Raw genomic sequence first — 25427 nt, 5'->3', positions numbered from 1 at the left:
AATATTGAAAAATGCTCTTTTGGGCAAGGACAAAGTTGTACCACTAGTAACAACACAGAGCAGCCTTATAAGTGGGAGTGTCTTTAAACACGTACTACGTCCTATCTTCTATCCAAAAATCTCATAGCCACTGATACTGCCTATTATTTAAAACGAAATTTTATTGGTCCAACATTAAGAAGTGTGTCCGGTTCCCAAGTAGGCGTAAATGCAAATTTTCCCATGAACATTCCACTATGAAACAGGGTCAAACTTCTAACATATCAATAAATGCAGTCCGACTCTAGTTAAAGCTCAATGAAAAGGGGCCATATTTTTATAGACAAGTCCGAACGGCATGCCGCAGTGCCACACCTCTTCGGAGAGAGGTTTTTATACCCTACACCAGTACTGCAGCACAAGGTATTTAACTTCGTGCATTTGTTTGTAACACCCAGAAGGAAGAGAGATAGACCCATTGATAAGCATACCGATCGACTCAGAATCACTTTCTGATTCGATTTAGCTATGTTCGTCTGTCTGCCTGTCTGTCTGTTCATGTTAATTTGGGTACAAACTAAAGGTCGCAGTTTTCATCGGATCGCCTATAAATTTGGTATGGGCGTGTCTTTCGGCGTAGAGACGAAGTCTTTTGAAAATGGAAAAAATCAGTTCAGATGCAGATATAGCTTCCATATATATGTTCGTCCGATTTAAAGTAATAATGCCACAAAATGGTACTTTGTTAACCGATTCTCTCGAAATTTGGTAGGAAGAATTTTTTTATGACTCTCGACATTACTAGTTAGAAATCGGTTTAGATCTGGATGTAACTCTCATATATATATATCGCCCGATTTTCACTCCTAGAGCCACTGCAAGTGCATTTATTGACCAATCTTCCCAAAACTTCGTACAACGCTTTGCTCGACGACTGTATATATAAAGTTTGCTTGAAATCGATTCAGATTAAGGTATAGCTTCCATATATATGTTCGTCCGATTTTGAGAAATACGGCAATAAAGTTATCATTTGCTAACCGATTATCTCAAAATTGGGCAGGAAGGATTTGCTTATGAGTTTCGACATTGCTGGCGAATTTCATAGAAATCGCTCCAGATATATGTATAGCTGCCATATATATTTCGCCCGATTTTCACTTCTATGGTGACTGCAAGCGCAGTTGTTGACCAATTTTCCCAAAATTTTGTAAGCGACAACTACCACAATGTTGCCAAAATTGTGCACAACTCTTTCCTCAATGCTTACCACAATATCTAAGAAGTTTGGTCAAAATCGGTTCAGATTTAGGTATAGCTTCCATATATATGTTCGTCCGATTTTGAGAAATACGGCAATAAAGTTATCATTTGCTAACCGATTATCTCAAAATTGGGCAGGAAGGATTTGCTTATAAGTTTCGACATTGCTGGTGAATTTCATAGAAATCGCTCCAGATATATGTATAGCTGCCATATATATTTCGCCCGATTTTCACTTCTATGGTGACTGCAAGCGCAATTGTTGACCAATCTTCCCAAAATTTTGTACAGCGACAACTACCACAATGTTGCCAAAATTGTGCACAACTCTTTCCTCAATGCTTACCACAATATCTAAGAAGTTTGGTCAAAATCGGTTCAGATCTAGATGTAGCTCTCATATACATGTTCTTCAGATTTAGGATAATTTGCAATAATGTTGGCATTTGTCAACCATATGAACATATTTGCTCAAAATTTGCTAATAAAACATCTGAAAACATTCGCCGAGGTCCATCGAAATTGGATCAGAATAAGATATAGCTCCCAATTTGTGGGGTATTATTCAGTCGGCAACGTCCGACTTTTGCCTTTCCTTACAGGTTTAACATAGTAAAGTACCTCACAAATATCGCCAGCATTAGTAGGGCATAACCACCGCTGAAAAATTTTTTTCTCATGTTCTCGACTCGAACCCAGGCATTCATTCATGCTAACCTCTGCGCTACGGTGGCCTCCAGTAGGCTAATATATCAGCCAATTTAATTTCTTATGAATTTATTTGACCCTAATTTCAACATAGGGAAATATATTGCGCGCAGATTTTGCCGAACTGCATCAACTTATCCATATATAATTGCTGACATTTGTTGCTTACATATAAGCTAATCTATTTCTTATTTTGTTTTTTCAGGTAAGTTCCCCATTTGAACTATTTTAAAAACATAGCATAAATGTGAGTATACTAAAAATAAATTGACAAATTCAGTGCGAAATTTCTGAAAACCATTTTAGAGTATTTTTGCATTTAATTTGTTGTATATTTAACAATTAAAACGGTATAAAGTACGGCCGGACCGAACTTTGGATACCCAACATCTCGAGTATACAGAAAACAAAAAACAAAAATTCAAATCGTGTCTTCAAAAATTAAGTTCCAGCGGGGCTCTGACCAAATTTTATCTTCACATAGTTTTTGAATAAAACTTTGGACTTAGAAAAAATTTTACGTTTAACAAAATTTTTCGAAAAAGGCCGAAAAGCTCCTCTAAAACAAAAATTTTAATAAAATTTTTCCCTAAAGACAGAATCTCAATGAAATATTTTCAGAAGATAAAATTTGGTTCAGACCCTCGAAAATTGAATCGTCAACTTTTTTTGTCTTAAGCCAAAGTTGCCTTTGCAGTAGGCAGAATTTGGGTTCTTTTGTTGAAACGTTTTGATGGTCTATTTGATATTTCCGTAGGTTAGATTAGGTTGCGGATGTTAATCCCAGTGCGGATGATAACGCGCCCCATGCCACTATGGACATACACTTGAGCCAGTAATCGGCTTGCTCTAAATACTTAAACAAGTAAACTCGAACAGAGGTCTTGAACAAATCTCCCCATTATAATTCTTAAGCCCCTAGAGGATGCAATTCTTTTCGGATTTGGCTGATTTTTTGAACAACGTCTTTTTTTACCTCCAACATACGTGCCAAATATGGTCTGAATCGGTCTTAGACCTGATATAGTTCCCGTATAAACGAATCTCCATATGGCCTCCAACAACAGAACTATGTATGACCCAAATCGATCTAAAAACTAATATAGGTGCCATTTAAAGCGATCCACCGATTATAATTCTTCCACCAATTCTTAGAGGGCTCAAATATTTTCCGATTTAGCTGCAGCTCTTATGACCTCGAAAATACGTGTCAATTCCCAGTCGAAAACCTGATATAGCTACCATGTAATCCGATCTACTAATTTTACATCTGAAGCCCCTATAGGGCGCAATTCTGATCCCAATTGGTTGAAATTTTGCAAAATGACTTTTTCTATGGTTTCTAATCCAATCCAAGCATGGCCCGAATGGACCTCATACATATCCAATAACATAGCAGTTCTTATCCATTAACCTTTGTTTGCCTATAAAGAAATGCCGGGCAAAGAACTTCACAAGTGTGATCCATATTTAGGGTTATTGAGATTCCGCCCGGCCGAACTTAGCACGCTCTTGCAAATGCAAATTTGCCAATGAATATTCCATTAAAGAACAGGGGCAAACTTCTCACATATCAATAAGTGCAGTCCGATACAAGTTTAAGCTCAATGATAAGGGGCCTTTTTTTTATAGCCGAGTTCAAACGGCTTGCTGCAGTGCAACATCTCTTTTGAGGAGCAGTTTTTACATGGCGTAGTAACTCACAAGTGTCGCTAACACTAGGAGGGAATAACCACCGCTGAAAATTTTATGATGGTCTCGTGAGGATTCGAGCCCAGGCGTTCATGCCCTACAAATTCTAAATAACACTTTTACTTGCTCTGAAGCAGGTCTACATATGATTTTTTGTTTAAAAGCAATGCCTTGAAATGGTCAAATACTTAGCATTCAATTAATGAGTTTTTATCCGTTAATAATAACCACTGTTAAACCCTCTGATAGTTTCAAGTTCCCCTAAATTCAAAAATAATCAAGCTTCTTACTATGGTAAACAAACTCCCATATTCCACTAAAAAATCTTGGATTCAATCTAAAATTCAACAAGTAAAAGCGTGCTAAGTTCGGCCGGGCCGAATCTTATATTCCCTCCACCATTGATCGCATTTGTCGAGTTCTATGCGCGGTATCTCTTTTTTTAGACAATCAGAGAAGATTGAATAAGAACTGTTATGCTATTGGAGCTATATCAAGTTATAGTCCGATACGGACCATAAATGAATGCTGATTGACATCGTAGAAGTCATTGTGTAATATTTCAGTTCATTCTGATAAGAATTGCGCCTTGTTTGGGACTCAAGAAGCAAAATCGGGAAATAGGTTTATATGGGAGCTGTATGAAGCTATTGATCGATTCAGACCATATCAAACACGTATGTTGAAGGTCAAGAGGAAAGCCCTTGTACAAAATTTCAAATCGGATGAGAATTGCGCCCTCTAGAGGTTCAAGAAGTCAAGATCCCAGATCCGTTTATATGGCAGCTATATCAGTTTATGCACTGATTTACGCCATACTTAGCACAGTTATTGGAAGTCATAACAAAACACCTCATGAAAAATTTCGGCCAAATCGGATGAGAATTGCGCGCTCAATTGGCTCAAGAAGTCAAGATCCAAGATCGGTTTATATTACAGCTATACCAGATTGTGAACCGATTTGAATCATACTTAGCACAGTTGTTGAAAGTAATACCAAAACACTACGTGCAAAATTTCAGCCAAATCGGATGAGAATTGCGCCCTCTTGAGGCTCAAGAAGTCAAGACCCCAGATCGGTTATATGGCAGCTATATCAAAATATGGACCGATTTAAACCATACTTAGCGTAGTTGTTGGAAGTGATACCAAAACACTACGTGCAAAATTTAATTCCAAACGGATGAGAATTGAGCCCTCTTGAGGCTCAAGAAGTCAAGACCCAAGATCGGTTCATATGGAAGCTATATCAGTTTATAACCCGATTTGAACCATACTTAGCGTAGTTGTTGGATATTATAACAAAACACGTCGTGCAAAATTTCATTCCAATCGAATGAGAATTGTGCTTTTTAGAGGTTCAAGAAATCAAGACCCAAGATCGGTTTATATCGCAGCTATATCAAAACATGGACCGATATGGCCCATTTACAATACCAACCGACCTACACTAATAAGAAGTATTTGTGCAAAATTTCAAGCGGCTAGCTCTACTCCTTCGGAAGTTAGCGTGCTTTCGACAGACAGACGGACGGACATGGCTAGATCGACATAAAATGTCGCGACGATCAAGAATATATATAGTTTATGAGGTCTCAGACGAATATTTCGAGTTGTTACAAACAGAATGACGAAATTAGTATACACCCATCCTATGGTGGAGGGTATAAAAACAGATTACCTGCTGAATTATTAAAATTCTGACAGAAATTGCAAAGAAGCTCTAAAGATTAATGCCCACCGACACATAATTAATAAACTCATAAACAACATACGGCTGAGAAGCTTAATACAATGTCCTTTGAATGTAATGAAATGCATTGGACATACGGACAATAGGCAGCAATTGCAATCATGATTATTTTATTAATGCCAAAATCTTCACAGATTGATTATATGTATGAAAGCAAGTTAGTATGTAGGCATGTATAAATATGATACAAATCACTAGAAACAAAACAAAATCAATTTTATTACATTGTACATAGAGATATAAGATAATGTAAATATGTGTATGTCTTACATGTTGATCCTTTATAGACATTTATTGTTTTATTATTCATCATATAGAGATAATAATCTATGTTATATTCTTATAGTATGTATATGTGTATGTGTTAGTATGTATACGAATATGCCATTAGATATGTTGGTCTATAAATATTAAGATTATACACTGCTCCTTACATATATATATGGTATTTATCTATATTTAAATGTATGTATATATGTATGTATATGTATAATGTTAATGATAAAAAATCGTTTTGTTAATGTATGTAACGTTTGGTTTGTTTTCGTTTTTTTTTTTCTCTGCTAAATATATGTTTATGGAAGACTCAACTACATTGAAATATACAAATGTTTTTAATACATTATTACATTTATAATCAAAAATAGAAAAAAACGAATACAAAAAAATACAAAATTATTACTATGCATGTAGGAAGGTATATGCAAAAAAATAAAGATTATTTTTAATCTTGCTTTAGCCATGTTCTAGCATAATTTCTTTTTTCTTCTGCTCTTCCCATGTCTGACGAGTATTTTTCTTGCCTCTCTTCTGCTTTATACCAGGGCACGTATGAGTGATATTAATGTGGTACAACCATATAAAATTAATCATTCGCTCCCTTCGCATCACCACCACCACCTGCCTTAGTAACGACTATGGAAATTAGCAAATATCCTTTGTCTTTCTTGGGAAATTAGGCAAAACATTTTATAAATTATCCTCCATCGGTTGTTACTTCGAGACCAGACATGTTGTAGAGATTTTAGTAAATTACACCCAACATTAAGATAATAAAGGCGATAACACCCAAAAACCGTTGCTTAACAACATTCGTTGGGGGATTATGCAAAATATCTTATAGCTCATTTTGGTAAAATATAAGTATAGTAGTAATGACAGAGGCTTAAATGAAATATTTCACCTAGAATTTAAGAAAACCTAGATGGGAGAAAATGGTAGGCATTTCGTTTAAATGGTTTCACTACGAGAGTTGCCAAACATATTCACAAAACTTAATGAGGCCTTAAACCTAAGCCTAAAACCTAGATGGGAGAAAATGGTAGGTATTTCGTTTAAATGGTTTCACTACGAGAGTTGCCAAACATACTCGGCATTATTCACAAAACTTAATGAAGCCTTAAAGTAGGTCTATTTGAGAGTTCTATAAAGGTAATCTGTCAAATAAACCGATTTCCAATCTACAAAAAGATTTTTCAGTAAGGCCGACATAGTTTTATAAATTAGGCAAGGTTACTTTGGTAGTCTGATATGGGACTAACTAAAAGTCAGCTTCCCATTTTCTGGTTACGATTTTTCGTATCGATATTGTTCTTGCTAGGAGGAAGCTTGGAAGTCACAAGAGGTTAGCATAGTTGACATAGTTCAATAATTTAGGCTAGGTTACTTTGATAGTCTGATATCGGACTAATTTAGAGCCAGCTTCCAATTTTCTGGTTACGATTTTTGGTATGGATATTGCTCTTGTTAGGAGGAAGCTTGGAAGCCACAAGCAGTTAGCATGTCCGCCTATGACGCTGAACACCCGAGTTCGAGACCGGGCGAAAGCATCAGAAGAAAACAAGTAAAAAGGCATTATGTTCGGCCATGCCGAAATTTTGGATACCCACCACTTCGGGTATATATGTAAAACACCTTTCGTGAAAAATGCATAACTAATGTAGCAATATCGAAATATGGTCCGATTTGGACCAACTTCGGCACGGAAAGTGAGTGGTATAATAAGTACAAGTCATTGTTCACTTTTGTAGAACAAAATATTGGTCTTTATGCAAATGCAAATTTTGCCCATTAACATTCCACTACAGAACAGGGGCAAATCGTAGCGCTGAGGCCACCGTAGTGCAGAGATTAGCATGTCCGCCTATGACGCTGAACGCCTTGGTACGAATCCTGGCGAGACCATCAGAAAAAAATATCTACAGTGGTTCCCCTCCTAATGCTGGCAACATTTGTGAGGTACTATGCCATGTAAAACTTCTCTACAAAGGGGTGTCGCACTGTATCACGACGATCGGACTCGGCTATGAAAAGGAGGCTTAAAACTTGAATCGGACTGCACTTATTGATATGTGAGAGGTTTGCCCCTGGTCTTTTTGAAAGCTATATTCAAATATACACCTATCTGAAGCATAAACGACACGAATGTCGAAAAACCCAACATAGGTCGCTGTGCCAAATTTCAGCGAAATCGGGTTATAAATGCGCCTTTTATGAGGCCAAGACCTTAAATCGAGAGATCGGTCTATATGGCAGCTATATCCAAATCTGGACCGATCTGGACCAAATTGCAAAAAGATGTCGAAGGGCCTAACACAACTCACTGTCCCAAATTTCGGCCATATCGGACAATAAATGCGTCTTTTATCGATTCAAAACTTTAAATCGCGAGATCGGTCTATGTGGCAGCTATATCCAAATCTGAACCGATCTGGGTCAAATTCCAAAAATATGTACAAGAGCCTAACACAACACACTGTCCCAAATTTCGGCGACATCGGACAATAAATACGTCTTTTATGGATCCAAAACCTTAAATCGAGAGATCGGTCTATATGGCAGCTATATCCAAATCTGAACCAATCTGAGCCAAATTGCAGAACGATGTTGAAGGGCCTAATACAACTCACTGTCCCAAATTTCGGCGAAATCAGACAATAAATGCGCCTTTTATGGATCCAAAACCTTAAATGAAGAGATCGGCCTATATGGCAGCTATATCCAAATCTGAACTGATCTGGGCCAAATTCCAAAAATATGTTGAAGGGCCCAACACAACTCACTGTCCCAAATATCGGCGAAATCAGACAATAAATGCGCGTTTTATGGGCCTAAGATCTTTAATCGAGAGATCGGTCTATATGGCAGCTATATCTAAATCTGAACCGATCTGAGCCAAATTGCACAACGATGTTGAAGGGCCTAATACAACTCACTGTCCCAAATTTCGGCGAAATCAGACAATAAATGCGCCTTTTATGGATCCAAAACCTTAAATCGAGAGATCGGTCTATATGGCAGCTATATCCAAATCTGAACCGATCTGAGCCAAATTGCAGAACGATGTTGAAGGGCCTAATACAACTCAATGTCCCAAATATCGGCGAAATCGGACAATAAACGCATTTTTTATGGGCCCAAGACTTTAAATCGAGAGATCGGTCTATATGGCAGCTATATCCAAATCTGAACTGATCGGGGCTAAACTGCAGAATGATGTCGAAGGACCTAACACAACTCACTGTCCCAAATGTGGGCGACCTCGGGCAATAAATGCGTCTTTTATGGATCCAAAAGCTTAAATCGAGAGATCAGTCTATATGGCAGCTATATCCAAATCTGGACCGATCTGGGCCAAATTCCAAAAATATGTAGAAGGGCCTAACATAACTCATTGTCCCAAATATCGGTGAAATCGGACAATAAATGCGTCTTTTATAGGCCCAAGACCTTAAATCGAGAGATCGTTCTATATGGCAGCCATATCCAAATGTGGACCGATTGGAGCCAAATTGAAGAGGGTTGTCGCAGGGCCTTACACATCTCACTGTCATAAATTTCAGCAAAATTGGATAACAAATGTGGCTTTTATGGGACTAAGACCTTGAATCGGCGGATCGTTCTATATGCACTGTTTCCCTTCCAACGTCGCACAGTGGGACTGAACCGATAAGAACGAGTTACGAATGTGTCGTGTGGGAAGCGGCACAAAGTTTCAAGGCCCTAGGTTGTCGAATTTTGAAATACTAAAAAAAATTATTTATTTTTTTTTTATTTAAAAATAAATCGAAGCATTAAATCTCAATTATTCTCCCTTGAAAAGTTATTCCCCCACAATCGCTTATTGTCATTATGGAATGTAAATATTTTTTCAATTTCCGACACATGAAATTATTAAAATCTTGAATATTAATTTCTAGGAAATTTTGCTTTAATAATTGCGGTTGTTTTTTTTTCTCTGGATTCACATCACACATTCACATCATCTGTGTTCGGCCTGCTGGTGGTATAAAATACCAATTTATTTTACAATCACGTCAATGTGATAATTTCCAGCCGAAATGCATATTCACACACACATTTATTCCACCATGCTTTTTTCCCCCCCAAAGGCCTTATGGCATTTAACAAGCGGCATGAATTTTAATTTGTAATACAAGGACATCTTGGCAATTTTTGTCTATTTCCTTAAAGATTTTTCAAGGAAAAATTAAACATGTTAGGAAATTTGGTTTTCAAACATTCAAAAAAAAACTCCAATTATGTTATTTACTTTTCGGAGGAAAGCAAACCTCGAAGCAAAAATATGGCACATGGCTAAGTGTTGAATATTAATAATTCCAGCAAATATAGCAAAATGCTTGCTTGACCTTCAATTTCCATGAGCCTTGAATGAAAAACAAAAAAACCAACCGTAATTTTAAAATTCCAAACAAGTACAGTTAATATGGAGTTTGCTTAATTAATGAAAATGTCTTAAAAGTTACACAGAAGTCTTAAAAGTATTCCCTTTACTGGCAATGGGAGCGTATGATTAACACCAGCAAGCAGAAATATCACTCATACACACCAGTGCACACACACACACGCCCTTTTGAGGCTACCTTAAAGACGCACTTCACCCTGAATTTCTTTTTAAAAATCACTTGAAATAATGTCGACCGCCTTTTTAAGTGGACTCAGAAAAACAACTACTTGGGAATGTTTCCTTGAAATTGCTAGGAGACCATGATATATAATCCTACCATAATTAAAGCACAATTTTCAAGGCCGACGAAAATGGCATTACGCAGCCCAAAGTCATTACTATAGGCAAGGACATTACCAACTGTAGGTAGCAACTAAGATTTTACGAAAAAACCAGGTGGTTGTTCTTTTTGGCATGAGATACAAGTAACCTTCGTTATCTCCTTGGGCGAAGAAATAGTTCCATTTGCTGAAAGAGCAAAATACCTCGGCGCTTTGCTGAAGGGGAAAGTGAACTACAAATCCAACATTTTGGAAAGGGAAAGAAGGGCAACTCTTGCCCTTTTACTCCTGCAAGAGAGCCATTGGCAAGAGTGTGAGGATTAAACCAAGTGTCATTTACTGGGTGTGTACTGCATTTGTCAGACCTATAATGCTATATGGTGTTGTGGTCTGGTGGACGGCGCTTCAAAAGTCCACCTACTATTCAATACTCAGCCGGATACAAAGGAAAGCTTGTTCATGCATCACAACCGCACTGAGAACGACACCATCTGATGCACTGAATTTAGGTAAGTTTGGTTTCCGTGCTACTTACAAAATCCTTAATGGTTTTCCACTGAATTTAATGCTACACCTAATGCCTCTGGACATCGTGGCTAGACAAATTCTTGCGTTCACTGCTTTGAGGCTAAGGGAGCTTTTTATTTGGTGTTACGGCGGCTACGGATACTATGTTATCCATGATACAATATCCGAAGTTCTAGGCAGTGTGGATTACACCCTGCCTAAGCCCCTTTTTGATAAAAAAAAGTACTGTACCACTATTCTTGATAGAACCGGTTCAAACTACGATATGCCTGATAAAAGACGTTTCATAGATTTCTACGCAGATGGTTGCAAACTAGACGACCAGGTGGGCTTTGGGGTGAATTCTCAAGAACTTGGACTGGTCATATAGAGAAGATTACCCCACCACTGCAGTGTGTATCAAGCGGAGATCCTTGCAATTAAAGATGCGATGGAATCGCTAAGATGTAAAGTCATTATGACGATTGGCTTAAATATCTTTTATGGGTTGCCCAAAAAGTCATTGCGGATTTTTCATATAGTCGGCGTTGAAAAATTTTTTCAACGGCTTGTGACTCTTGATTGCATTCTTTTTTTCTGTCAGTTATCAGCTGTTATTTTTAGCTTGCTTTAGAAAAAAAGTGTAAAAAAGGTATATTTGATTAAAGTTCGTTCTAAGTTTTATTAAAAATGCATTTACTTTCTTTTAAAAAATCCGCAATTACTTTTTGGGCAACCCAATATATGCCTGTCCACGAGGAAGACGAAGGTGGGCCAATTTAACGCTCCACGGTTCCTCAATAAGACGATTTCGATATCTGCCAAGGTCAAATACTTTGGTGTGATCTTGGACAGGAAACTGAATTGGAAGTGTCACATTCAGGAGCGTACTGAGAAGGCTCACAGATGTTGGCCACTATGTACAAGGGCCGTAGTCTCAAAATGGGGCCTGAATTCGAGGATAATCCACTGGCTCCATAGGAGCGTGATTAGACCACAGGCTCACAGATATTGGGCACTATATAAACGGGCCGTAGGCTCAAAATGAGGCCTGAATCCGAAGATAGTCCACTGGCTCTATAGGCGCTTGATTAGACCATATGCTTACGCCTCAGTAGTTTGGTGGACTGCTATGGAGAAAAAGCGCAACATAAGGACCATACATAGATTATGTTACACTGATGAATCAAAGCTATAGGACAAAGTGGGCCTGTTTTAGACTCAACTGCCTGTCGCGTATGAACATCTTTACGGACAGTAAAATGACCATAAGGGCAATAACAACCAGGACGTTAAGGTCACGAGTAGTAGGAGGAGATTAACGCCTTCAATAAGGATGACAAAATCCGCATCGTTTGGGTGCCAAGCCATAACGGAGTAAGGTGGGAATGAAAGGGCAGACAATTTATCAGTGAAGACCAGAGGACTGCCGTCAGTTAAGCCGAAGACCCGAAAGGCTTCGAAGCAGTCCAAGTTAAAAGCGTGGGTGACGAATGCACATGCAACCCTTTACGGAGAATAAAATGGCCATAAGGGCAATAACAACCAGGACAGTAAGGCCATGAACAGTCTTGCAGTGTAAACAGAAAATTAACCAATTAAGGATGACAAAATCCGCATCGATTGGGTGCCGGGCCATAACGGAGTATGAAGGAATGAAAGGGCAGACGATTTGTCGTTGAAGACCACAGGACTGCCATCAATAAACTTGTTTAAACCGAAGCCTTTCGGGTCGACGCAGTCCGAGTTTGAAGCGTGGGCGACAAATGCGCATACAACCCTGTGGAACAGCGAAACGGTGGGTAGAACGGCGAAAATCCTATGGGTGGATCCAGATCGTGAGAAAACAAGGCTATCACTAAAAGAAGGTAAGAAGGAGGTCAGTTTAGATATTGGTACCATGATGGGACACATACGACTACGAGCTCACTTATGTAAAATCGGTGCGGCAAGTGATAGCATGTGTAGGTCATGCGGGGAATATAATGGGACGTTGGAGCATTTTCTTTGTCATCGCCAGGCTTTCGCGTCCATCAGATACCAGCACTTAGGTGGGGACACTATACCAGACATGAACCAACTTAGGGCAGTGGCATGGAAAACAATTAAGGATTTTGTAAGTAGCACGGAGTTCCTAACTTAGATTTTCTTTTTCGAAGTTACTTTTTTTAGTATTTAGAGCGCACAACAAGCCGATTGCAAACTAAGGTGTATGTCCATAGTGGCATGGGGCAGATTAAAATCTACACCCTCTTTTCAACCCAAGCTAACTTAACTGAAATATCTTCTCAGACAGCCAGGCAGCCATTAAATACCTAGATAATCTATTTCTGAATTCAAAATTGTCCTCGATTGTCCCAGATCTTTCAACGAGGCGGCTGAAGAGTTCAAATGTTAACTGTTTTGGGTGCCGGCCACAGAGCCGGTATATCAAATTCATGTCCACTCCCAAATCCTTTTACTTTGAGCCCCATTTTGCCATGGTGGGTAAGTATGAACCGTTTGGAGTGTGTTCTGGGGCTGGGGAGGTCACCGGCACCTGAAAATAAATATCAAATTCGTTTTTTTCTCCCCAATACCGTTGATTTGAGCTTCATATTGCTAAAGTCGGAAATGAAGTTCAGTTTAAGAGGTGATTAAGGTCGTTCCACCAAAATTGGATATCAAATTCGTTTTCTGCTCTCAAATACCTCTCATTTTAGTCCCAAATTGCCATAATGCATTAATTAGTCTATTCAACGTATTTTTAGGAGGAAAAGAGCCAACTTGACATGAACGCAAATTTTTATGTCATATTTTTAATCTACTCCCAAATATCCTTCATTTGAATCCTATATAGCCATGGTCGGCTGATATGCCCAATTTGGGGATATTTGGAAATGAGGCGGCCTCCCATTACTTGGACCTAATTTTTTATGCCATATTTGTAATCTACTGCCGGATACTTTTCTTTGAGTCCCATATTGATAGGAACGTCGAATATTTCTGTTTAGCGGAGTTTTTGGGTTGGGGCAGCCCGCTGGATACTGTGACTCGAAATTTAATATGATATTGATTTTCTAGTCTCCAATACCTTTCATTTGATACCCATATTGCGCCCATCAGTTCTCTTTTGGTTTTGGGTGGCGTTACCCTTACCCCAAAGGGGGAGGGTCAGCCACCATCCGATATCTAAAAATTATATAACCTATGTTTCCTTTTTTTGATTCTACGAAACAAACAAACAAACCAAGTCTCATATATGGTGGGTCATATGCCCATTTAGGGAGTTTTTAGGGGGTTGGGTGACCCCCTACACTTCGATCTGATTTTGTTTGCCAGATTCGTAATCTACTCCTGAATACCTTTCATTTAAGCCCCATATTGATGTGGACGACCATTTTTTCTATTTTTAGACATTTTGGGGTTAGGGCGACTTCCTGGATACTTGGACCCAATTTCTATTGTCTTTATCGGTCCACTTGTGATTTTGGGTGGTATTTTTGGGATAAGGGGGAGTGTCCGACCCCTTCCGATATCAACAAATTATAAAGCATATTTCTTCTTCCTGACCATATTCGTAATCTATTCCCGAATACCTCTCATTTGAGTCCCATATTGTCATGATCGTCAAATAAACCTATTTTAAGGGGTTTTGGGGCTGGGTCGGCTCCCCAGGTATTTGGACCCAACTTTTATTATGAAATTCGTACTCTACTCTTGAATACCTTTCATTTGAATTCCATATTGTCCGTACTCCACATTTATTTTTTGATAGTACTTTTGTGCTAAGGGGGAGGGTCCGCCCCCCTCCCGATATCAAAAAATTATATAGCCTATGTTTCCTTCCAGACCAACCTACACAATCTGTGAAAATTTTAATTTCTTTAAGAGAACTTTAGCTCTTATTCATTACCTCTGGAACAATTGCAAATTTGCCCATGAAAATTTCAGTGAAAAAACAAGTAAAAAGGCGTTAAGTTCGGCCGGGCCGAACATTGGATCCCCACCACCTCGGGAATATATATAAACCACCGTTCATTAAAATCCGGTAAAAATTGCATACCTTATGTCCCATACCAGTTATAACGAAATATGTTCCGATTTGGACCAAATACTAATAAGTACAAGTCATGCTTCAATTGTCTACAACAAAATTTTGATCTTTTCAGTAGCTATATGTAAAAATAAACCGATCTGAACCATATACAACATAGATGTCGAAAAGCCTAACTAAGTCACTGTGTCAAATTTCAGTGATATCGTATTATAAATGCGCCTTTTTTGGGACCAAGACTTTTAACCGAGATATCGGTCTATCTGGCAGCTATATACAAATCTTGGTCGATCTAGCCCTAATTGCAGAAATATGTGGATGGGCTTAACACAACTCTGCCGAATTTCGGCATCATTGGACAATAAATTGCGCCTTTTATGGGCCCAAAATATTAAATCGAGAGATCGGTCTATATGGCAGCTATATCCAAATCTTGACCGATCCGTGCTATAATGCAGAACTATGTCAAGGAGTTTAACTTAACTCAATGTCCCAAATTTCGGCGACATCGGACAATAAATGCGCCTTTTATGGGCCAAGACCCTAAATCGGAGGATCGGTCTTTATAACAGCTATATCCAAATCTGGACCGATCTGGGCCAAATTGACGAAGGATGTCGAGGGGCCTAACACAACTCACTGTCCTAAATTTCAGAAAAATCGGATAATAAATGCGGCTTTTATGGGCCTAAGACCCTAAATGGGCGGATCGGTCTATATGGCAGCTATATCCAAATCTGGACCGATTGGGGCCAAATTGACGAAGGATGTCGAAGGGCCTAAGACAACTCACTGTCCCAAATTTCAGCTAAATCGGGTAATAAATGTGGCTTTTATGGGCCTAAGAACCTATATCGGCCGATCGGTCTATATGGCAGCTATATCCAATTCTGAACCGATTGGGGCCAAATTGACGAAGGATATCGAAGGGCCAAACACAACTCCCTGTCCCAAATTTCAGCAAAATCGGATAATAAATGTGGCTTTTATGGGCCTAAAACCCTAAATCGGAGGATCGGTCTATATTGCAGCTATATCCAAATCTAGGCCGATCTTCACCAAATACACGAAGGATGTCGGGGGGGCTAACACAAGTCACTGTCCAAAATTTCAGCAAAATCGGATAATAAATGTGGCTTTTATGGGCCTAAGACCCTAAATCGGCGGATCGGTCTATATGGGGGCTATATCAAGATATAGTCCGATATAGCCCGATTGAGCTCAATGTCTCTATTTTTTAAGACTGTAGCATGATTTCAACAGATAGACGGACGGACATTTCTAGCTCTTCTTAGAATTTTACGCTGATCAAGAATTTATATACTTTATAGGGTCGGAAATGGACATTTCGATGTTTTACAAACGGAATGACAAAATGAATATACCCCCATCCTTCGGTGGTGGATATAAAAATACAACAACAATATAACCATTTTCAGAAGTTTCATACATTTAGGCTAGCGTTAGTTAAGGTTTGAGACAAAAACTTTTACTCAAGTTATTTGATCCCATTTTCCACGTTTTTTAATCAGAAAGAGACCCAGGTTTTCTATAAGTATTACAATTATAACTTTTGTCTACCTAGATACCTCTGGCCGTCAATATGTTTTTTTCATAATCGAAAACAATCTTCAAAGACCGGATTATAATTCGACTACTGTATTTCATTGTACTCATCCTCAGTATCAAAAAATTGCAAATTTTGCCCATGAACATTCCACTAAGGAACAGGGGCAAACTTCTCACATATCAATGAGTGCAGTCCGATTCAAGTTTTAAGCTCAATGATAAGGGGCCTCCTTTTTATAGCCGAGTCCGAACGAGGTGCCGCAGTGCGACACCTCTTTGGAGAGAAGTTTTACTTGGCATAGTACCTCACAAATGTTGCCACCATTAGGAGGGGAAACCCCCGGATTTTTTTCTGATGGATTTTTTTCATTATAGGCGGACATGCTAACCTCTGCGCTACGGTGGCCTCCTCAGTGTCATCCTCAGTATCAGACAGACAAATTTTCATTGTGTACCCTTTGAATATTTCTTAGAGCGTAAACAATTATTTTTGATATGATTTTCCTGCTGCTGTTGTTGAAGGGTTTTTAAATGCCATCCTTGGCCTCAGCCGTACACCTTAAGCTTCAATCCACTGAAAGACTAGTTCACTTAGGGGTTTTGGGGTCTTTGCCCCTATTTAAGGTATACTTATATCAATGCACTAAATTTCAATGACTTTTTGTTCCCAAATATCTTTGATTTGAAGAAAAAACTCAATCGGTGTTCAAGTTGCCTCTAAAAAGATTGCCTGCCTTTTATATAGCTATTACCAAGAAGAAACAATCTATAAATGATAAGAACATAAAAAGGCAAAACTTCCTTTACATTTGTTAACTATGATAATGTTAAAACAAAATTACAGCAATAATTCAAACATAATTTACCTCATTAAGGTGGCACCTATTTGCACCTATGGGTTTTCTATTCTTTTTTATTACAATTTTCGATTTTTGTCATACCTTAATAGCTAAACGACTTAAATGATAGCTATATACACAATTTTATTGTGATATACTGTTTCACATATTTTTGTTTTCTTGTTTGGTTTTGGTTTTCTTGTTTGTTGTTACGCATAATTTTCAGTTTTTGTTTTTTAATTCTACTTTTCTTGTTGTCGTTACACGTTACAATATCATTTTTATTTATATTTAACTTAATTATCCTTTTCAACTTCCGTTTGACATTTTGGTGTGGCGCATAAATTATCATAAAGTTCTTGGGGAGTGTTGATGATGGCGACAGCAATAGCAACAGCGACAGCGACTATAACGACGAAGGCGAAATGTTGTCGTCGAAGGCACAAACACTCAACATTGGATGTTTGTGTGTAGCATCCGTTTCCGTAAGCAAGAGCCAAATGCTGCCAACATCTTTACCATGGCCAATGCCGCCTTCATCAGCATCAGCGTTGTCATCATCATCATCAGCAGCAAAGCGGAAAAAACTTCTCTTACAGTTACACTTAAGGAGATTTGAATTCCCGCAGATAGATGGCTCTTACACTCCACTCACTCTCTCTCTCTCTCTCCCGTTCTGTTTATCACCTTATCTCTCATTGAGTCTTACAGTACACACGCACACACACACATTTAATTAGGCATTTGAAAACGGAAACAAGTTGGTCTGCTTTCGCTTTCATATCATTCGAGTTGATGTACTAAAGGGCGGAGTGTCCCCGCTCTCGAGCGAAACTCATCATGAGTTTTGAATTTTTTTAAGGACTTTATGAAATAATAATTTCTAATGTGTTCAGCAAAATGAGGTGGCTTTTTTGACAGTTTAGTCAAAATGTCGACAAACTTTACACACCTTTTGAGTAAATCAAGTCCCAGTACTGCCTGCTCATGTTCCGCTTGGAGCCGCAACAGCCACAGCCAGCGCCATAGCTTAGGGCTGGCTGGACCTTAAACTTTTTCCTACGTTTTAATTTCATTATTTTGTGTATGTTGGTGTGTGTGAGTGTGGTCTCTTTAGCCGTCTCTGTTTTAAAGCCTCACTGGCTGTTGTTGTTTTTTTTTTCTTTTGTGTGGGTCTTGCAAGAATTTGTGGTTTCTGCTACTGCTGCTGCTGTTGGTACATTTTGTTATGGCCTTTAAACGAAAATTATATCATTACGGTCCGAATTGGGCTTGGGCACCGGTGGCTGTCGTTGAAATGCATAAACATTGACGATTAACTGGGCCAGGAAAATAAAGAAAAATAAAACGATGAGCGTTAAATATAAAAATATATCGCGCCACATTACAAAAACCAAAGTAAGACAGTGCTCTGGGGTAGAGAGGAGGTTTCTACAAATTGAGGGTTTTCTTCTGCTTAGCCTTGTTAAGGAGATTATTAAGCATTCAAGGAAACTGTTGTCCTTTGATGCTCTCGACTTCCTCTCTCTCTCTGCCACTCTTGTGCTGTTGTTTATATTTTTGTTTTCTTTAAATCACCCCGCTGTTGCTTAAAGTGTCATAAAATTTGCCGTGTCGCAAATTAGATTTTCTGCATTCTTTTGTCCTTTTTAATAACCCCAGATAATGTGGTTGCTCGCGCTTCTGTTGTTATAACTGTGGCTGACGTTGATCCTTGCCACAGCAAAATCTGCAGCTGACAATGATGATTGTTATTAATGCAACCACAACATTATGCCTTTACTTCGCACCGCCTAGCAGGCGTAGAACTTTTCAGAACAGAACAGACTACTCCACACCACCACCCACGGAGCTGCAAGTCAGTTACACTTATCTCAGGCCAACAACAACAGTCAGGCAGGACCTTTTGTAGTAGGGCTGGCACTATGGTGCTTCTATTGTGGGAATTGTATAGCAGATGCCTTGACAGCCAGCTGGTTGGCTTGTGGGAGGATTAATGGTAATTGCACTTAAACTCTGCCATGACAGTCTTACACCAGCATGCCTATACTCTATAACAGCTAATAGCTTCCTATAACCCTATTAGATTATTTTTCCGTTTCCTCTTTGTAGCTCTCTCTCTCTCTGTCTCTGTCTCTCGACTCACTTCAAATTGTCATATTTATTGCTATAATGGTTGTCTGTTTGGTTTTTTTTTCACAACCTACACTTGTGCTCTTTTTAAACTATTTTCCATTATTGTTATCCTTTTTATAGAGCGAAAAAAAAGGATTTTATATTCCCTCTTAGATCTTTTGAGCTGTCTTTCTTTTTATTGGCACTACTTTGCTGTTGCTGTCAGTGTTGATGTTCTGCTATTACATCGTTCATACTTGGTTAGTTCTTTGAGAAAGTTGATAATTTTACAATTGCTTCTGCTTGGGATGTTCATTTTCTTGTTATCTTCTGTTGCTTTGGTCATGGTTTGGCATGAAATTTTTTAATTTATATTTCTTGGTTTTTTTTTTTTGTTTTGCTTGAAATCCGTTATGGGTAATATTGCTAACTTTTATTGTCGTCCACTACTCATTTCCGTTTCCTGTTATTATCCAAGCTAAAATGAAATGGGGGGAAAAAAGCAAGCAAAATGATTCGATTAGTAAATGGAAGTGTAAAGAAGAATAATTGAACGACTAAGGTTACTTTTCAATCAAAAACAAATCAAACAGAATTTAAATCCTTATACAAATAACAGCTTCAGCGAAATCAGGCAAAAGTTTTTTGTAGGATTAAGACCCTAAATTTTCAATTTCTGTCTATATGACAGCTATATCTATATAGTCTGATTTGGATTATATTTGAATCGGATGTCGGGAGGTTTAACACAACTCCTTATTTCAAATTTTAACGAAATCGGGTAGTGAATAATGCTTTTATGGGTTTCAGACCCTTAATCGGCAGATCGGTCCATGTGGCAGCTATATCTAAATATAGCCTGATCTGAACTATATTTGAGTCGGATGTCAGGAGGCTTCAGACAAGTCACTGTTTCAAATTTCAACGGAATCGGGTATTAAATAAAGCTTTTATGGGTTTCGGACCCTTTCAAATGTCAGCTCAATATCTCAATTTTTGAAGGCTGTAGTGTGATTATAACAGACGGACGGACAGACACATGACCATCGTTCAAATACCTTAGAATTTTACGACGATCTGAAACATATATACTTTGTAGGATTGGAAATGGATATTATGATGTGTTGCAAACGAAATGACTAAATGAATATACCCCCTATCCTATGGTGGTGGGTATAACAAACAAAGAAAAACGCATTAAGTTTGGCCGTGCCGAACTTTGGATACCCACCAACTTTAATACATTTTATTCTATTACTAGCTGACCCGGGCCCGCTCCGCTGCGCCTTCTTTTACTTTATATGGAACACAAGTTTTCTTGGAATATTTAATTTCAACAATTAAAGATCTTTTAATGAAATACCATGCTACGAAAAAAGTATATCGCTTGTCTAACAGTTTAACAATATAAGTGCCTTTATCTGAATTCCATATGATCTTTATTGGTCTACGAATTTAATTTTAGATGTAAGGTGTACTCCATTCCTGAAATACTTTACTACTGCCCGATATTCTCACGATATCTGGTTTAGTGGTGTTTTCGGGGGAGAGGTGTTCCCCCAGACACTTGGCCCTGAAAAAATATCAGCATCGTGATCTTCTCTCAAATACCATTTATTTAAATCCCATATTGCCATTGGCTTAAGAGGAGTTTACAGGATAAGGCGTCCCCCAAACACATGGTCCCCAAAATAAGTTATCAAATTAGTTTTCTAATCTCAAATACCTTTCATTTGAGCCACATATTGGCATGGTCGAAAAAAATTTTTCCTTTGGGAGTGTTTTGGGAAAGGGGTGATGCCCTAAATACATGGTCCTACATTTGAATATCGAATTCATATTCTACTTCCAAATACCTTTATTTGAGCACCATATTGCGATGGTCGGTAAAAAATTGCTGCTTGTGGGGTATTTGGGAAAGGGGTAGTAGACCTCCAGGAAATTGGTCCCGAAAATGGGTTTCAATTCTTGCTCTACTCCCCAATACCTTTCACTTAAGCTCCACATTGACATGGTCGGTAAATATGCCCCATTTGGAGGTGTTTTGGGGATTGGGGTGGTCCCCCATAAACTAAGCCCGGAAATATATATCAGCAACGTGTTCTATTCTCATATATCAATATATCATTTTTTTGAACTCCATATTGCCGTTGCCCTCAAAATTGAATATCAAGTTCGTTTTCTAATCTCAATTAAACTCCTTATTGCAAAAGTCAGCAAATATGTCCGGTTTGTGGTATTGGCCCTAAAAACTTTAAATATTTAGTTCCACTCTCTTTAAGACCCAAATTGTCTTGGTGAGTAAATACGTCTTATTTGAGGGTTGTTAAATATGGTGGGACGTACACTAGACAGTTGGCCTCTAGTGTTGATATCAGATACGTGGTCTACTCCCAAATACCTTTAATTTGAGCCCCATATTTCCATAGTTGGCAAACATGACCGGCTTGGGGGGTGTTTTGTGGGATGGGCGGCCACTCAGTGAGTTGGCCTTGAAAATATATATCGGATTCGTGTTCCACTTTAAAAACCCTCTTATTTGAGCCTTATATTGCAATAGTCAGAAAATACTTCCTATTTGGGTGCCGTTGTGGAGGTGGGGTGGCCCCATAGACACTTTTCCCGAATCTTGATATCAAATTCATGCTTTACTCTCAAAGACCTTTCATTTGAGCCCCATATAGGTATGGTCGTAAATTTGTTCTCTTTGGGGGATGTTTTTGGTGAGAGACGGCCCCCCAAACACTTGGTCCCATATTTGGATATTGTATTCTACATTCGAATACCTTTAATTTAAACCCCATATTCCAATGGTCAGCAAATATGTCCTGTTTGGGGGGTGTTTTGGGTAAGGGGTCGACCCCCAGAAACGTGGACCCACTTTATATATCAGATTCGAATTCTACTCGCAAATACCTTTCATTTGAGTCCCATATTGCCATGGTTGGTAAATATGTCTGATTTAGGGGCGTTTTGGGGCTTGGGGTGGTCTAGCACTTGGTCCGACAATTGGATATGAGATACGTTTTCTTATCCTAACTACCTCTCATTTGAGTCCCATATTGTCGTGATTGGTCTAAATATATGTTTGGTAGGTTTTAGGGTGCGGTAGCCCCCCTAGGTATCGCCCTAGGTATCTCATATAGGGTACTATTGGGTTGCCCAAAAAGTAATTGCGGATTTTTTAAAAGAAAGTAAATTCATTTTTAATAAAACTTAGAATGAACTTTAATCAAATATACTTTTTTTACACTTTTTTTCTAAAGCAAGCTAAAAGTAACAGCTGATAACTGACAGAAGAAAGAATGCAATTACAGAGTCACAAGTTGTGAAAAAATTTGTCAACGCCGACTATATAAAAAATCCGCAATTACTTTTTGGGCAACCCAATATATGAGAGCACACAAAATTTCGCTTAAATCGCAACACCCATCTCCGAGATCTGGCGTTTCTGAAAATTAGGGTAAGGGGGAGGGTCCGCCCCCTTCATATTTCAGAAAATGTTGTACCCTATTTTCACCACGGGGTCATTATGCATTATCTGTGAAAATTGCAAGAAAATCGGTTCAGCCGTTTCTGAGTCAATAAGGAACACACAAACATACATACAAATAAACAAACCTCTTAGGTGATTTTTGCGGGTTGTTAGGGTCAATATGTTTCAAAATGCAAACAAACAAACACAAATTGATTTCTGTATGTAAGATTCGTACTGTACTCTAAACAAAAGAAGTGTCTTTTTATTATCTTAAGGGTGCAAATAAGATTTCCATTAAAACGATTATCCCATTTCGGTGATATGAAAACTAGCGTAAGGTGGATATCAAAAAATTCCCTATTTTCACAGTTAATCTAATCTCCAGATTCTATGAAACTTTCAGGAAAACCTGTTCAAACCGCAACACTTTGGCTTTATTTTTGGATGCAACATATTTCTCAAAAATTTTATTTCAAGATTTTTCACTTTATTCTTTGGGATTTATCCTTAAATTTCTCTTTAACATCCCACAAATCTTTTGTTCTGCACTTTCTTTGCTTCAAAAAAATAATCTCCCATAAACACAACATGCCAAACTACTTTGTATTATGCACCTAGAAACATGTACAATATGCACTTAAAAATAAGCGCCACCACAAAAAAAAAAGAAGCAAACTTTCCACAAAACTCCCCCTTGGGAAAATAGACAACTCAAACTTTTAATGCACTTTGCCAGCAAGAGAAAATTCGCAAAATTCCCTTTAAATCCTCTCTCTCTTGGTTAAAACTTCAATTAAAATTATCCAAATCAAAATAGGAACTTAGCAAACTGAATAACTGTTCAACAGGAAGAGGATGTTGGGAACTGGAAAAAAAGTAAAAAAGCAAAAAGAAAAAACAAAACAGAAAATATAACAAGCAAACAACAAACGATGACAGGCTTTAACACCAAGTGTTAGTCGAAACATTCTCACTAAAGAGCACGCACACATAGCCACACATACCCCAAGCATACAAAACAACTTGCAAGGAAATGAAAACAAGTTTTGGCATAAATACTCCCAATGTGACTGAAAACGAATGACTAAATGAATATATGCTGTGCTGTGTATGTGCGTGTGTGTGTGTGTGCTTGGTACTTGTTTCCATAAGCTCTTTATGTGTTTGCCTGTTCTATGCATGAATGTTTGCTGGTTTGTATGTTTGTGACAAGTTCTAGTGCTACTACCCAGCCGAGCCGCACTCATTTACTTTATCACACATGGATTCAGTTCACTTCATCTCCTAGAAATCCTTACAGCAGAGAGGCGGACCATATGCATCCTTTTCGCCAAAACAACTTTTCTACTTAAAAATGTTGTGAAGTGTGAATACGAGTGCGTGGTGTTGTTTTGCTCTTTCCCGGGCCATAGCTTTTGTTATGGAGTTTTCTCGGCGTTTTTTGTTTTTGTAATCACCACCCATGAGAGAGACAAAAAAAAAACCTGAAAAACTTTGCTTAAGGGCCATTGTGATTGCAGTTAGCAGTTGTTGTTGACTCCCTCTCTTGCACATTCCTTCCTTCATACCAACTCTGCTTTGCTCTAAGTGTCGACAATGATAATAGCAGTGCCACCATAACAACATCGACAACGGCAGAATCATCCAATGATGGCAATAACAACAAAATTTCAAAATAAACTTTTAGAATTGCAAATGCTACATATTTTGCTTAACGGAAATTTTTGGAAAAGAATTTTTATTTCATTTCCCTTGACGCATTTGGAGCGGAGTGAATTTGTAGTTTCGAAACTATTACACCATTTCCTTTGTTATGGTAGCTTTGTCATTTAGTAAAGAATCACATAGGGAAACATTTTCATACCCTCCACCATTCAATGGAGGTATACTAGTTCGGTCATTCCGTTTGTAACACAGCGAAATATTGATCCGATAAGTCGATGTAGCCATGTCCGTCCGTCCGTCTGTCAGTTTGTTTGTCGGAGGCCACCGTAGCGCAGAGATTAGCATGTCCGCCTATGACGCTGAACGCCTGGGTTCGAATCATGGCGAGACCATCAGAATTTTCAGCAGTGGTTTTCCCCTCCTAAAGCTGGCAACATTTGTGAGTTACTATGCCTGTGTAAAACTTCTCTCCAAAGAGGTGTCGCACTGCGGCACGCCGTTCAGACTCGACTATAAAAAGGAGGCCCCTTATCATTGAACTTAAAATTCAATCGGACTACACTCATTGATATGTGAGAACTTTGCCCCTGTTCCTTAATGGAATGTTCATGGGCAAATTTTGCAAAAATTTTGCATTAACACTAACTTTCACGGTAATAAAGCTAGGCACTTAAAATTTTGCAAAAATACTTCTTATAAGTGTGGGTCGGTTGGGATTGTACATGGGTCATATCGGTACATGTTTTGATATAGCTGCCTTATAAACCGATATATATAAACCTCGGATTTTGACTT

At 38.4% G+C, this 25427-nt stretch overlaps 2 protein-coding genes across 10 annotated transcripts in view; one reads left to right on the top strand and one right to left on the bottom strand.

The window, feature by feature from the left end:
- LOC106082716 (tropomodulin) overlaps positions 1 to 25427 on the top strand; it is a 541301-nt gene that overhangs the window by 273061 nt on the left and 242813 nt on the right. The gene's annotated exons all lie outside the window — the stretch shown is intronic.
- LOC106082717 (uncharacterized) lies at positions 17951 to 19485 on the bottom strand. The gene has a single exon (XM_013245406.2). The coding sequence runs from the start codon at positions 18757 to 18759 to the stop codon at positions 18610 to 18612; it is 150 nt and encodes a 49-aa protein (XP_013100860.1). The 5' UTR covers positions 18760 to 19485; the 3' UTR covers positions 17951 to 18609.

This window comes from Stomoxys calcitrans, chromosome 2 (genome assembly GCF_963082655.1).
Source record: "Stomoxys calcitrans chromosome 2, idStoCalc2.1, whole genome shotgun sequence".
Taxonomy (NCBI): Eukaryota; Metazoa; Arthropoda; class Insecta; order Diptera; family Muscidae; genus Stomoxys; species Stomoxys calcitrans.
This window is presented reverse-complemented; position numbering and strand designations above follow the sequence as displayed.